General features: G+C 45.9%; 1 protein-coding gene across 7 annotated transcripts in view; it reads left to right on the top strand.

Annotated features, from left to right (window-relative positions):
* The window catches only part of RERE (arginine-glutamic acid dipeptide repeats), a 170,411-nt gene that overhangs the window by 58,504 nt on the left and 95,974 nt on the right, over nt 1–15,933 (top strand). For all 7 annotated transcript variants that reach the window (XM_085558655.1, XM_085558654.1, XM_085558650.1 and 4 more), the window contains exon 3: nt 7,557–7,627. In XM_085558655.1, the coding sequence (XP_085414781.1) occupies nt 7,557–7,627 (71 nt within the window). The remainder of the gene's footprint in view (nt 1–7,556; nt 7,628–15,933) is intronic.

The raw sequence follows: 15,933 nt of genomic DNA, 5'->3' as shown, positions 1-15,933 counted from the left end.
CAGAAGGAGCTCTTCCAGCTCCTTACATACATGGAGATGTATTTGTGGTTAAGGGTGAAAATTACATTAATTTTAAGAGGGTTTAGAGAGTTTAAATTAATGAGACACAGCAAGGATTAGAAAGATGAAAATTAAAGGTGTGTGCAGAAGGGATAGCTATCTTCAGCTTACATCTTCTGGGCTTTAAGGAGAGGAAATCCTTTCCAATCATTTGATTCTTTCTCTTAAGTGCTCTCATCTGATGTGGATGAAAGTTCAAGGTCTTCATTTCTTGGTTAAAATCTCATTCTGTCTTTACCCCATTGCTGTAGAGTACTTAATCCAGCACTTAATTCTGCTTTTTTTCCTGTGCTGAACTCAGCAGCTGTATTAGAGTAATAGCAAATAAACTGTAAATAAACAGATAATCAAGATCATTGAATTTTTTTTCAAGTGAAAGGTTTCACTGTATTGTTACCATGTAAATACTGCTCTTATTAATTTGCATAGATATAATGAATGTGTGCACAGCCTTAAATAATGTATTAAAAAGAATTGAGTAGGGCTTAGACAACACTGTGCAATTAATCTTCTCTACTTTGCTGGAAATCACACAGGCCTATCCTAAAAGCTTGTTGGCCCAGTTCCCCATCTGTCCTCTCAGTTTCCACAACCTCCCTCCCATTTCCTTCCAAATCTGATCCCTGGGGTTTTCCTTCTTTTTTCCCTCGCGGTTCTCACCTTGCTGTTGTCAGATTGCCCGTTGGAGTAGCATTAGGGTTTTTTGCACAGTGTATATCCAAATTTGCTTTGGGCTTCCTTGGCACAGGGAGGTGACAATGAAAGCGAGTTAAGACTGAGAGTTATTTTTTTTCCTCCTCTTGGGTTTCAGTTTGATCATTTAATGCTGATTTTCCTTCCATTTCCCATGCAGACTGATCCCTTCTATGTCCCTGGCTTTTGCCAGAATCCACCTCAGGAAGGGCTGTGATTGAATTAAAGCCACAGGATGGGTGCTGAGGATACTGGTGCTGCTGTGTAGTGCTGGGTGAAGCTCTGCCTTGGTTTGGAGCCTGGGCAGAGCAGGTGACTGTCACCTGGAGATGGGGACAACATTGTTTGCTTTGCCTACGTAGAACCATTTAAAAGGATCTGCAGGAATTAAAAGGATTTGTGGGGATCTGTTTCTGCAGTGACATCAGTGGCTGTATAAACAGCCCTTCAGCAGGAGGTAAGGCAGGGTGAAATGCTGAAATGCTCTGCTGAGCCTGCAGGATCCAGCAGCAGAGCCTGGCTGCAGGAGAGGGAGGGGAGGGCAGGAGAGGGAGGGGAGGGCAGCTGCTCACAGACCTGCACGGGGCACAGGGACACCTGCACGGGGCACCTGGCAGTGTTCTGCCTCAGAGCCATTCCTCACACCAGCACTGTGGCAGGCACATCCTTCTCTCACTCAGGGTTTTTTTCCTAGAGGAGCACAGAGAGAAGAAAGAGAAAACAATTTCTATTCCTGCTCCTTGTTTTTCCCATGTGGAATGTGTTTGGAGAATTGTTTCCCTGGGGTGATGGCTTGGTTGGATTCTGGTGAAGATTGGTTATTACCAATCCATCCTACCTGTGTCTAAACTCTCAGAGAGGGTCACGAGTTGTAAGTTAGTTAGATATGGTAGTTAAAAGTAGGTATGTCATTTTAGTGTCTCCTTTAAATAGTATATTAATGTATTATAGTATAATTATAATAAAGAAACCATTCAACCTTCTGAACTAAAGTCAGGTCATCATTTCTTCCCACCAGGTTCACCTGCACTTGCAATGAGCAGTGCACAGGCTGGGGAGCAGCTCCCCGTGTGCAGGACTGAGGTGTGCCACTGCAGCTGCTGAGAAGTGGCCAGGCCAGAATTCAGTGTAAAAATACACATAATACAAGCAGGAACTTCTGCTGTAAGCTTTGACGTTCTGGCAATTGTATTTTGGGCTGCTGAAGCTGCAAGGAGGAAAGTTAATTATTTTCTGGGTGGTTTTAATTTTAATGTGTTGCTTGGGCAGAGGAAGAAGTGCAGGGAAAGGATTCTTTCAGCTGTACACTGTAATTTTAGGAGGTCTTTGGCCAGGCTGTTGTGTTCTGTGCATGTTGTGTGGGTTTGTAATGTGTATTTTGCACGTGTGGGCTTCTCTTCCCTCAGAAGCTCCATAGTTGATATGAGCATGTGTTCTAGAACAGTGCAATCTGTATTTTCCTCTTCTTTTGAAAGTGTTACCATTGTGATAGGAAATTGTTGAAATGATTCAGTGTCAGACTTTCAGCTGCTGTAAATAGGAGTAACCTTAGGAGCTGTGCTGCTTCATGTGGTTGTGAAACACCCCTTATTTTTCACACTTCCACCACTGTTTTCAACTTTTCTATGTATGTGAATAGTGGTGAGGAAAACTTATGAAAAATATTGTCTTCAAAACTTTTGTTTCAATGGAAACAAATGCATTCATTGCCCATTCCCATTGCCCTTTGGTAATTAAAAGAAGGAAGAACATTAGAGAAAAGGCCTGGATTGGTAGGTGAGTCTTGAAACGTGCCAGGAGAGTTGAGAAAATGCATGAAAACCTCACAGGTTTTGTTTGAGGCTGACTGAAGTGTGCAGAGCACAGCGGGCAGGAGCAGCCTGTCCCAGCTGTAGCTGGCTCTGTCCTGTACTGGGGACATCCCAGGGCTGGAATTAGGGACCTGGCACTGGGATTTTGGAGCTCAGGTGAATAACAGAGCGTGGAAAAGAGTGAAAGCTGCTCTGGAGCCCAGCTCAGCCCCTGATTGAGGTACCTTTGGTCCCTGCTGTCAGTACAAACAGTGAGCAGGAGCCAGAGTGGATAAAAAAAGACATTTACTGAGTTCACATTTCCTTCTTGCAGGGAAGGCACTGCTGTGTCCAGGGCAGCTGCTGGGGCCTGACAGATGGAGCCTTAAGTGCAGATCAAGGTTGAGCTGGCAAATGGATTCCTCTGGCTTTGTTTGGCTCTGGATCAATTGCAGAGAGCAGCTCAGAGGGGCTGGGGGTGCCCGGGGCTGGGTGCGTGGCTCTGGGGATGTGGATTCACCATTACTTTTCCACCCTGATCTCAGCATTAGGCTTGAAAATGAAGGAGCAAGGTAACAGTGCTGAAAGGCAATAAATACACTTGTGCTGCAAGCTGGGCTTCACAGCTGCTGCACGGGTGTGTTCTCTGGGCAGGGCTTTCAGAGCTGCTCACAGGCAGGAAAACCCTTCTCCCTTCAGGAGACTCGTGCTGGTTGGGAGCCATGGGGGTGATTTTTAGGGGCTCTTTGCAGCCTCGGGCTGGCAGGCAGCAGTGGGGCTCAGGAGTGCCAGGCCTTGGGGCTGCACCGCTTCTGCTTGAGTGTGGCAGCACATTCTTCTCTCTCTCAGGATTTTTCATAGAGGAAAGAAAGAGAAAATAATTTATATTTCTGCTCCTTGTTTTCTCATGTGGAATGTGTGTGGAGAATTGTTTCCCTGGGGTGATGGCTTAGTGAGGATTGTTTGAGCCTGGTGGTCAATCCAACCCACCTGGGGCTGGGCTCTCGGAGAGGACCACGAGTTGTGTTAGAGTCAGAGATGGTAGTTAGAAAAGTAAGGATGTAATTTTAGTATCTTCTTTAAATAGTATAATAATGTATTATAGTGTAGTTATAATAAAGAAATCATTCAACCTACTAAACTAGAGTCAAACATAATTTCTTCCACCAAGTTCACCTGCACTTACAATACTTGAGGATACACAAAGCCCATCAATGTGTTGATGAGGTGTTGTGGTGTGTCCTCATAAGGACAGCAAAGGGAGAGGAGTGAAGGAACCACTTGGTGTTTGTGATGGGCTTGGGAACAGCAGAGTTCTCTTGGTGTGCTTGAGGCTGTTCAGGATAAATCAGGTGAGGTGATGTGGTGCATTTTTGGTGCTGTTTGTCCTTCTGTCCCCCACACTGTCCACGAGCAGCTGTGGGAGGCAGGTGGGATTTCACGTGGGGATTTGTGAACCATCACTGAGAAGCACTGGGGGCACGTGTGGCACCTCCAGCAGAAGTTTTCTGTGGCCTTCAAAGGCCAGGAGAAGCCTGTTGGAGGTGGCACGCGTGCTGCAAAGCTTATCTGCTGCTAGAGGAGGAGTTTCAGACTAACTGGTTATTCAATTAATTTATTTTATCAGCCTGGATTCTTGTTCTTACCCCTCCTCCTTTTTCATGTGTTTAATTGAAAAAACATCTCCAAGGCAGGAGGAGTCCCTGGCACGACATGGGGCTGAGCAGACACGGTGTCTTTGCTTGCAGCGTGGCATTTTTGGTGACAAAACTTCATGTAAAGGGTGTTTGCTTTGTACAGATCTGTTAATGAAGGATGTGTGGATGCACCTTACGAGGAGAGCGGTGCAGTGTTGTGGACATGCTTGAAAAGTGCAGGAAAATAATTGGTGTGGGAAATGATGTAGCTGGGGGCCTGAGCTGCAGAACAGTTGCTTTTATGAAATTGGGAACTGCAGAGTACAATTAGCTGTCATTAATTTTGTTGAATAGAAATATGTTCCATTTATTGTACAATCAGGAGCCAGGCTTGAATGAGTTTAAATAGATGAAATCTAAATTATACTGACAGTCCATTAAACAGCAGCAAAACCCCTTAAAGAAAATGGATTCACTATGATACCGGTTTATAATAAAATCATTTGCCAAATAAGAACTATAGTCCAGGCACTGGGAATACTCCTGTGAGCTTCAAATGAACACAGTAAATTGGTTGAACCATTTATTGCAGAGCAGGGCTCCAGCTCGTCGTTCCCTGACAAGGAGCCAGCAGCGTTGCTTGAAATCTGCTCAGCAGGAAGTGACACTAAAAGATCAGACTGGCAATTTGTTTGTTGTCAGCCATATGGGGGAAGAGAGGCAAGTGCTCAGCTCCCTACCTGTCAGTGGGGATGCTGCTGGAGCCCAGAGCACGTGTTTGGCATTCCCAGGGCCCTGCTCTGCCTCGCTGAGCCACTTCCAAATGCATCCACTTCCACATGCATCGCTGCTGCAGCTGCAGCTCTGTGTGCTGCTGACCTTTGTGAGCGAGGCTTTGGCAATTGCCCTGAGCCTGGGCTGCAGGCGAGCTCAGCTTCAGCCTCTGAACCCACTGGGCGTTGGCTGTGATCCTTTGGAAGGCACCACCGATGGTCTGTGACTGCTGGCACCCTGCTCCTAATCCCATTTTCCGCCCATGGGGTGCTGAGGGGTGCTGACATTCAGCCTGGAGCTCCTGGGAGGCTCCTGGGCTCTGCAGAGCAGGTTCTGGCCAGGGTTGCCTGCTCAGGCTTCCTCAGGGGCTGGCACGGGGCTCTGGGACTGCTGAGCCTTTTCATTTCAGGCACCAGGATGAGAAATGTGAATATTCCTGCTTTCAGGAGTGCAAATACCCTTCAACTGCCAGCAGCTTGAGTTCAGGGTTTCCACGTCTGTACACACATGCAGAGAGTGAGCTGGAGACCTGATGGGGAGGGATGGTAGATAATTCCTTGACAAAGGCTTTCAAGGAATATCCTCCCTGGGGAAGTGTGTGCTGTGCAGAGAGCCTATGGCTTTGTTCCTTGGATGATGGAAGTGTTGACTCATTAGGTAAAACATGAAAGGGTTCTAATTGTGAAGCTGCTTACTACAAAAACTGCAGCATTTAAGCTGCTGAAGGTTCGGAAAATGGAGCTGGTTGGGGTGCTTTTCCAAGAGAATTTTTTACGTCCATGCATTGAAGCTCTAATTTTAAAAGCAGCTTTTAGTGTGGGAATATTAATGTAACCCTTCAGAACTAGGGCACATCTGGTGAATATCACGAGCCCAAAGGCAGAATGACTGTGTACCATGTGTCAGGGAAATGCTTCATCTCCAGTGGGACGTTTTACACGGAATAGGGAAGTGGCTGCAGCCAGGCAGGGAATCCAGTGGCTGTGCAGGGGACTCAGCATTTCCTTTTGCAAAGGTTACAGAAAGCCCTTTTGGTTTTATTTTTGTTAATTTTCTTTCAGATCATTTGCTGGTTTGTCATTGCTAAACTCTGTGATTGATGTTGAGATTGATGTTCAGATGTTGAACTTGTCCAGGTTTTGAGTGGCTGATGCGAGTGCCTCTATAAATATTCTCCTTTTCTGGGGGGCATCTTTCCAGTTTCTATCATCCCCAACCTTGCTGTGCACCTGGATAAACTTGTTTTTCTTATCTGCCTGGCCTCTGGTGCTTCGGAGCCTTGTAACTGGATGTCATCATTGTTTTAGGGCTTGGCAGGCAGCCAGCAGTGCCTCTCTCAGATGCAACCCAGAGCAAGTCTTTATCCTTAGGAGATGCCACATCCCCTCACTCCGTGCCAGCCATTTCACAGGGATGCTCTGCTCTTGGCTCTGCCTGCTGCCTGATAAAACCCTGGAAAATGAGGCTTGCACAGCCCAGATACCGAGGGAAAAAGGAAAAAAAAAAAAAGCTTTTGCAAGTTGTGGTGCTGTGTGTGGAGTCTCACTGGCCCCACAGAGCTCCTGGAGGAGCAGGACGTGCGTGGCTGGTCCTGCTGGACCATGAGCTGCAGCCTTGTCCAGCTGCAGTGGCCAGCCAGGGAAATCTGGGATAACAAGGAAATCTGGGAATACCTGCATGTGGTCATTGCTGCAGCTTTGAAACGTATCTCATGGAACCCCGAGATTTTGGAGGTTTTCTGTAGAAATCCAGCAAAGCCCACAGAAAATCCCTGCCAGGACAGTGGTGTTTGTTGTCTCTCCTGTGTTTTGAGCAGCAGCTCTTATCTGTGTGTCAGAGGGGTCACCAGGACGTTCCTTTAAATATTTGCTCGGCTTTGGGGCTGCATCTTTCTGTTCAGCGAGCTGTGTGTGAGCTGCTGAGTTCCAAGGTCAGGATCATTAATCAGGCACTTCTCTCCCATCCGTGCTGTGTTTTCATTCCGAGGGCACTGCTTTTGTTGTAGTTATTGCCAAGACTGTTTTGAACACAACAGACCTTATGTTACAGCAGCCTTGGAGAGCCCAGTTGTCAAAAGCAAACAAAAATAATTACTGTGTTTCTGTCTTGTCAAATGTAATTCGAGAAAGCGCAGGCCTTCCCCGAGGTAAATCTAATTTAAGTTTGCTGTGTTTCATTTGTGATTGGTTGCCTTGGTTTTCTTCACAATTAGAAGAGAAAATATGTTAGTGCTTGGTTCTTAATGGCAAGCTGACCACGAAAAATCTGATTACTTTCCTCTCTTATTTTGGTCTGGTTCACAGGCTGTGACCTGGTCATTGTTATTAACGCAATCCAGAGTGGTCTTTAAATTCCTTTCTTTTTGTTTTCCTAGCAAAATGTCTATTCAAATCAAAGTTATTTTTTATGCAGTTAATTCCCTTATTTATCATCATAAATAGTTTCTATTTTTGGATCACACTCAGAATAAATTGCACAATATGCAAATGAAATGGTGGTTCTTTCAAAGTTTAAGCTGTATTTGAATTTATCCTGTTGTTGTGTTTGTTCTTGGAGGCACAGAAGTTAATGCCCGTTATTCTAAAATCTTGTGTTTTTAAAGATTGCGTTTATATCGAAAGTCGCCGGCCGAACACGCCCTATTTCATCTGCAGCATTCAAGACTTCAAACTGGTAAGGAACATTTTCACCTCTCCTCCTTTCCCTGCCCCAGGCTCCAGGGTGGGGATGTTTCTGAGCTCCTCTGAGTGACTCTTTACCCTCTGAAGCAGGAGCTGGTTTTGATTATTTGTATGAAACCCCAGCTCTGTGCTGCAGCCTCAGGTCACTGGGGCAGTTCCAGCTGTGATCCCGGGCGTGTTTAGCTGAACAGAAAGGTGAACTGGAGTTGTGGAACAGAAAGGTGAACTGGAGTTGTGCTGTGGGCAGCTGTGGCTCAGGAAGTTCAGTGTGGCTCTGGGATCAGGGCTGGCTGTGGCAGCCTCTGCATCTCAGCTCACTCCACACCAAGTGACCAGATTAATGGGGAGAGACAGAAAGGAATGTTTAAGGACCTGTTGGCACTTCATTCTCCAGCAGTGAGAAGTCAGGGAGCTGAGCAGGAGCACATCAGAGCGGGGTTTGCAGGCTCAGCCTGTCCCCAGGAGCTGCTCACAGCCTGGCAGAGCTCTGTGGGCAGAACATTTGGGCACTGCTGCTCCTCATTGCTGTATTGAAGTCCTGAGCACCTAACAAACTCTCCTTATCAATGTCTTGCTGCTGTCAGAATAAACCAACTTTTCTTCCAAGCTTTTCCAGATATTCTGTGAGAATCACGGAGATGTTCCTCAGTGCTGCTGTCCCTGGTGGTACTTGGCACTTGTGGGGTGTTCCCCCTTTCCTCCCCCTGTTTTTAGGGAGTTCCTGGGTTTGCAGTGGGTTCAGCCCCAGCTGGGCCACTCCTGCCCATCAGCAGGAGAAAATGAACAAAAATATCTGCTTTTGGGTCTGCCCAAGTTCCAGGGGGCTCTGGGTTCCTGCTGAGCTGCATTAATTGCTCAGGAGATGAGCAAAAGCTGCAGCCTCTTGGACTGGAGCACACGTTTCAGCTCCCTGCAAGACTCTGGGCAGTGAATTGCAGCTTTAGTACCTTGACATGGTTTTGAAGTGCTTTCTCTTCACTCATGTTTTCAGCACGCAAAGGACTTGGCACGAGGGCTGCTGGCAGTTTTGCATAATGTTTGACATGGAAACTGTGTCTCTGTTCTCTGTTTACTTTTGCCTGCTCAGAGTTCTCGAATTTCTCTGTTAATTTAATTTTTCCTACTGACATAATGCATGAAAGGAACTTGTATAAATGACAAAACCAAAAACCTCTTGATGCTGATTATACCAGCAAAAATAAATCCCCAGTGTGTGTGTGTGGCTGTTGATTTTCCTGTTGGGGGAAAGGGAGGAGGAGCAGTGGAAAGGACACTTGATTTCTCTTCTAGTGTGAGATACCAACAGGAAAACAGCCTTGTTTTGCCTTCAGCTAAATATGTCAAGTGAAGCAGGAAAGTTAAAGTCAACAGCTTTGAAATGTCACCTACTAATTAAATACATTATCATGTTGGTTGTCACAAAATAAAAGTTTTTGGCCGAGTGTGTGAGCCTTACCTTATGCTTCCCCTGGTTCTAGGTGCAGTCTGGGTACAGGAGTTGATGGGGTGTTTTACTGATAAAAACAGGAATATAAAGCTGTATTTTAAAAACATGAGAGGGAGTTAAACAGGACACAGCCAATGCTGTGCATCATCCTGCAGGGTGAGAGGTGCTGAGGGCCATGGAGTAAAGAACTACTGAGGTTCCTTCTTCAAATAAACTGGGGCTTAATTTGCTGTTTCCAGTAAGATCTGAAATCACAGGAGGATGATTTTATGTTTATTGCTGAGCTAGAGGGGTGCAGGATCAGTAGCACTTCTCAAAATCACCTCCAGCAAGGTGCTGATGGGCTCAGGTGTTTTTGGGGAAGGAGCTAAAGGGCAGCAGCACTGAGGGTGTGACAGGAGTGCTCTGCACTGACTGTTCCTGCAGCTGGAAAGCCACTTGGAAAAAGCAGAATTTCAGTCCAGTGTGAGCCCCCAGAGCTCTGCTGCTGTCCCACAACCTGCTGGGGTCACCATCCGTGCTGGAGGGGAGAGCAGCACCTGCTGGGAAGGAGGAAAGAGCTGGGAGATGCTGATGGGGAGTGACTCCTGTGCATCCTCTCGTGCTCAGAGCAGGAGAAATTTTTCCCCCAGCTGCCCAGAGAGATGTGTTGCTTAAACAGAAATGACATGGCAGTAGAGCAGACGTGTGCTCCAAAGGGAGAAGGATGTGTGGGCTTGAAGGGAACATCAGGTTCCTCTGCAGGGGCATCTCGAGGTGGCCCTGTCCCAGCCCTGGGCTGGTCCCACTGAAAAGCAGGATGCCCTTGCTGGACCAGGATCACTGTGAGGGTTTGGGTTTTGTTTGGGATTTTGCAGAACTTTGAGCATTTCTCTGGGAATCCACTGGTTTATTTTTGCCCTCCAACACTGAAATGTTGGAGTGCTGGCTGATGAAAATGCAGCTTCCTTTTCTTCTCCTCACGGAGAAGGATGGGCTGGCAGGTCAGCTGAGGAGGTGTGATACCATAAATGCTTTTCTTTGCTTGCTTCGCTTCACCAGGTTGAATTATTGAACTTAAAACATTTTAAGAGTGAAATTGATGTTGTCTCTCAGAAGAGTATGAGATTGCTGTCTGTATTTAAAAAAAAAGGCACTAGATGCTTTTTTTTCCTCTACTGATTGGGTTATTTTGTGCTGTGTCCCAGAACATTTTATTAATCTCTTTTTGGTGCTAGTTCATTTTCTTTGGATTAATACTATCCTCTTTCAGGACTCAAGACCAGATTATTCTTAAGGACTTTGATTAGGAACAAACTGTGGTGAAGCAATGATTAAATCTGAGTTTGCTCTGTTGCCCTACATGTTTTTATTAGTTGTCAGCTCCTGCTTCATTGCTGATACTCAATATTTGCTCTCCCTCCTGTCGGGGCAGCTGAGCCAGTGCTTGGGTTCAAGTGGTCTCCTGGAAATCTGGATTATGCAAGGTCATGATTGGCTTTAAAGCCACTTTTCTCACCTTGTTTTTCCCTTGGGGAACACTTCTTTCCCCAGTTTCAGCCTGTCCTATCCAGCTTGCCATGTCAGTTACTTTAAAAATGTTGTTTTTAAAAGAAGGAAACAGCAAACTATAATTGGGAAGCTGGAAGGAGGAGAAAGCCTGTGAAGGGGCAGAGTAATGTGGCTTTAATACTTTCCTGGCATTGCCTGTTGAACAGCTTTAAGGAGGAAAATGGTGAAAGTGGGATTCAGGCTTTGCTGGCTGTGGGTGTTTTTGTTCCAGAACAATCTTACAGCTTGGGGTTTAAATTACACAGGCAAATCAATAAAATGGAAGTAGTTAATGCTCCAGTGCATTAAAAAAACATAAGTTTCTCTGATTATTTTTTTCTGTGAGAAAACGTTCAGGTTGTTTACATCAGGAATTGTCTGCTGGAATGTCAATCTGCTGTTTTCCCTTCACTCTGCAACAGCACCAGTGCATTTTTAACAATGCAGTTGTTCCCACAGCAGCCTGCTGCTGTCAGAAATCCCCATTTCCTATTCATCAGGAAGTTAGGGAAGCATACTTCTCGTTCATTTTAATTTGGCACGAGTCAAACATTTAAAAAACATACAGGCTTGACGAAGCATTCCTTAAACGCTCTTTGGTGCTACAAATACCTTGATCAAAGCAGAGCAGCAGAGCAGGGCTGGCTGAGGCTGTTGGAGGTGGCAGAGGAGGGGCAGGGAACTGGGAATTGTCTGCGCCTCCCCTCAGTGTTCATTTTAACCAAATTGTTCCAATCTTCCCTCGATCCGTGTCCTTCAGCCTGGCTGCAGTTGCTTAGCCTGTCCTTGTGGCTCTGAGCTCTGCTGGGGCTCCATCAAACCTGGCCAAAATCCTGAGGTTTGGATCTCCTGAGTTTCTGGCACAAGAGTGGAATTTCTGGAGGAAATAGCAGAGGGTCAGCCAGTGCTGTCTGTCATTCACACCCAGCACTTTCTGCTGCTTCGTTCCACCACTGCCCCCAAAAAGAAACAAGTCCTTTTGTCAAAAACTCTCTTTTAATTGAAGAGTGCTGTCTTTTGAAAGTGGAAATTCTCACTGAATTTCTTCTCAGATCAGGCCATTTGAAGAAACAGATTTGTATTTTCTTCAGGCTGAGGGTATGGCTTCAGAGCTAAGTTTTTTTTTTTTTTAATTAAATAATAGTATTTAATGTGTTTCTTTTGTAGTTTACACTGATTGTAATGCAAAGAATTATAAACAGTAAAATTTCCTTTTATCTCTTTGTTTGTGGTTAACAAGTCCTAAAATTCTGTCCATTCTCTTTATCTTAATTAAAATGTTGATTGTGATTACTTCTGGCTGATGAAAACACACAATTAAAACTTAGCTGAGTGACTTTTGTGAGAAAATCCAATAAATGTGCAGAAGTGCAGTTCTTCTGTGCCCTCAAAGGGGTTAAGGGACATTTTATAACCCCACACCCCCCAGGTACAGAAATTAAACCTGTTTTAGGGAGGTCTCTGATAGGCTGTGGTGGGAATATCCTCATGAACAGGAGGATATATAACAGGAATATCCTCGCGAACAGGAGGATATATATAACAGGAATATCCTCGTGAATCCTTCAGGATCCCAGCAAAGCTCTCCCTGCAGAGAGCTCAGCCAGGGAACTTGTCCCAGGCTCTGGGGCATCCCTGCTGAAGCTGCCTCCTCAGGAGTGGTTGTGAGCCAAGAAAACCCTGCACAGTTGGTTACAAGATTGTTTTATCCCAGTGAAAGTCTTCCTCACCTTAAATAGCCAGCTGTTGGCTTTAAATATATGATGCAACAGCAGTAATTACATTTCAGATATGAATATATTAATTATGTAGTGCCTCTAAACCCATGCGTATCCAGCTTTGATTAAGGCTCAATTTAAATATCAAAAGTAGTGCAGAGCCATGTCTGTGGGAAAAAGGGCTTTATCTGCCTGCAGAGATCAGAAGTGGGAGAAGTTGACTGAATTTTGGTGTTTTGGGAGCGGGGCACGAAGCACAAGGTGGGATTAGCTGAGTGCTGAGGGTTGTGCTGGTTTTTGGGAATGATCCTGGAGCCTGGGAACCCTCGTGCCAGGAGGGTTGTGCTGGTTTTTGGGAATGATCCTGGGAACCCTCGTGCCAGGACAGTTTGCTGGTTTTTGGGAATGGTCCTGAGAACCCTTGTACCAGGACGGTTGTGCTGGTTTTTGGGAATGATCCTGGGAACCCTCGTGCCAGGAGGGTTTGGGAATGATCCTGGGAACCCTCATGCCAGGAGGGTTGTGCTGGTTTTTGGGAATGATCCTGGGAACCCCCGTGCCAGGAGGGTTTGGGAATGATCCTGGGAACCCTCGTGCCGGGAGGGTTGTGCTGGTTTTTGGGAATGATCCTGAGAACCCTCGTGCCAGGAGGGTTGTGCTGGTTTTTGGGAATGATCCTGGGAACCCTTGTGCCAGGAGGGTTTGGGAATGATCCTGGGAACCCTCGTGCCAGGAGGGTTGTGCTGGTTTTTGGGAATCATCCTGAGAACCCTCATGCCAGGAGGGTTCAGCTGAGCCCTGCCTCAAGGGGAAAGGAGACTTGCACAAGGACAGGAGCATGGGGCTCTCATCCAAGAAGTGACCTGCATTTTTCCCTGGACAGCAAGTGGAGGTGGAGCAGGAAGCAGCGAAGGCACGGGGTGAGCAGAGAGAGGCGGCTGCTGCAGCCGGGCTCTGTGGGAGCTGCGAGCAGCTCATTCCTACAATTACATTCATTTATTTCTACATTCCCACAAACACAGCAGAGCTGCAAACCTGCCCTCCCATCCTGCCGTTTAGACCTTTCCTGGTGTGAATTTCCAGCTTGGATAAATGAGTCCAAATTGCCTTTTTAAGGTTTTCCTGTGTTCCAGAGGGACCCAGAACACGACCAGCAGATGGATTTCAGCAGCATGTTTGTGCTTTTTCCTATCCTGACTTAATTTGATGTCACATTTAAAATGCTAATGGCCACACTCTGAATCGGAGCATCAGAGGGAAACTTTACACCAGAAAAACGCTGAATTTGCCGTACAAAAGGAAACGTTATTAATTGTGATGCAGTTGCCCTTTGTGCCTGTGTGTTTACTTGATTGAAGCATCTTGACTGTGGAGCTTTCTCCTTGAAGCCTGATTTGAATGGAGTATACAGCTGGATTGCCCCAGGGCCTTGTAACAATTTATAGTCTGGATGGAAAGGCAGAAGTGCATAAAAAGACAGTTGTGAAATGCTGCTAGTGCCCTGTAATAGAAAATCTGGGTATGATGACCTTGGCTGCGTGGGCCTCTGGGATCTCTTTGCTCCAATCCAAAGGATTATAAAATGGAAAGGATTGCATCTCACCTGGAATAAAGGAGGGGAAAAAAATCAAAAGAAATTTGTTTTTCTAAATTATGCAGTTCGTGCTTCCTCTCCTTTGCATTCCTCCTGCATATGGCCTTGCATTTTAGCAAACATGGTAAATTTACGTCTGTTATTCTCTGCACTGTTACAGGAGCTGGGGTTTTTGCATGCAAATATCTGGGTGAGGTTTCTGTAGCCACAAGCATTTATGTATTTAAAAGCCTCATTCTGTTTGCAGATGAATTGATGTTCTGTTCCTGAACTGCAGCTGAATTAATTTGTGGCAAATTTTTCCTGGCCAGTTCCGAGGCAGCGTGACCTTTCCTTTTTGGTGTGGAAAAAATGCTGATTAGTACAGATTTTCTTTCCTGCTCCTCCAGATCCATTGCTCTTTCTACGGCCAAAAAAAGGCAAAAAAATATTTTCTTCTTCCTCCAAATCGCTGCTAAACCTTTTCAAGGCGAGGTTGGACAGGGCTTGGAGCAAGCTGGAGTGGTGGGAGGTGCAGGGCTGGAGCTGGGGGGGCTCTGGGGTCCCTCCAAGGCTGATTCCAAGGCTCTGGAGTGGCACAGCTCCCTCTGCCATGGAACAGAGCAGCCTTGCTAACAGGAGCCAGACGAATGAGGCGTTTGAAGGAGCACTGAATTATTTACAATAAAAAATGTAGCCTGCAAATGAGATTGGCTTGTCTAACGTGCAGCGGGTTCTGTGCCTGCATGGGGCACGTGTGGGCTGGGGATGTGGTGCAGGGCTTTGGAGGGGTGGCAGTGATGGAGAAGCAGAGGTGACAGTTTAAGGATTGCATGGCAGGGGCTGCACAGTGATTAAATCCACTGATGCTGTCACTGAGCCGTGAGGCTGCAGATAACATTCTCTCCCTGTGCTGAAAACAAGAATCAATACAAACTCCTTGACAGGGGCTAAATTATTAAATAGAGCCTTCCTTACGATGTTTCATTATCTGGGATTTACCTCAGCTGGTGATTTGTCAGCAGCACAGGGAGATTTGCTGGGCGTTTTGTATTAAAATAATTCCAGATGCATATGAATCCATTTTGATAATTCCCCTCCTTTTTACAATGCTTCTCTGTGTATTTTTTTTTTTCCCTTTGGTTGCTATTACCCAGATGCCACTTTGAATTCTCACACAGATCCTAAGCTGTGCTGCACAGTGAGGTTTGGGCTTGTCACATCTGTGTAAAAATAAATCCTTTTTGTATGGCAGACTGTTCTCTAAGTGCTGCTTTCAGGCTGTTAAATTAGCAGGGGATTTGCAGTGTCTCTCAGGTGAGCTTCAGAACTGAGGGAAGAGGCACGAGGCTGCTCTGTGGATTTATGGGTACTGGAGTTTCGCTGGACTCGGCTGAAATATGGAGCAACATTCTTTTTATTTTGTTGTACATCTTGTGAAGGAAGGCAGGAGCAGGAACCATCCATTCTGAGGCAGCTAAACCAGCATATTTTGCATTCCCAAGGTGCTCAGGGCTGTGTGGAGACGCTGTGTTCAGACCTGGCTGAGATGTGTCATTTCATCCGTGCCGTTATTTTGTCAATTAAAGAATGTTTAGCATTTCTGTGGGATTTTGGGGTTGTTTTTCCGAGTAGCCTTGATAGTGTAATGCAGCAGTGCAAGTGAATGAATTCCTGCAGAGCTGCAGTGTTGTGCCACAATTGCATCCTGGTCCTTTGGAGAGGCAGTGCTCATATTTGGGGGTTTAAAGCAGATGGCAGCATTGTTCAGAGTGAGGATTAACAGCTGGAAGTTAAGGCTGTATGTGTGTTTGTGAGGGCTCAAATCCAGCTCTGCCTCCATTCCTTCCATATGGCCTGCATCTTTGCAATTGCAATCCAGACCTTACAACTTAAGGGCTACATAAAAAAAAAGCCCAAACAAATATACAAAACACCAAAACAAACAAAAAAAAGCCCACAGCATAATCCACAGGGGGTTGTTTTGATTTTTTTCCTTTTTAATGTGATTGCCCTGTTTGTTTTTGCCC

This window comes from Lonchura striata, chromosome 21 (assembly GCF_050655825.1).
Source record: "Lonchura striata isolate lonStrDom1 chromosome 21, ASM5065582v1, whole genome shotgun sequence".
NCBI classification, from domain to species: Eukaryota; Metazoa; Chordata; class Aves; order Passeriformes; family Estrildidae; genus Lonchura; species Lonchura striata.
This window is presented reverse-complemented; position numbering and strand designations above follow the sequence as displayed.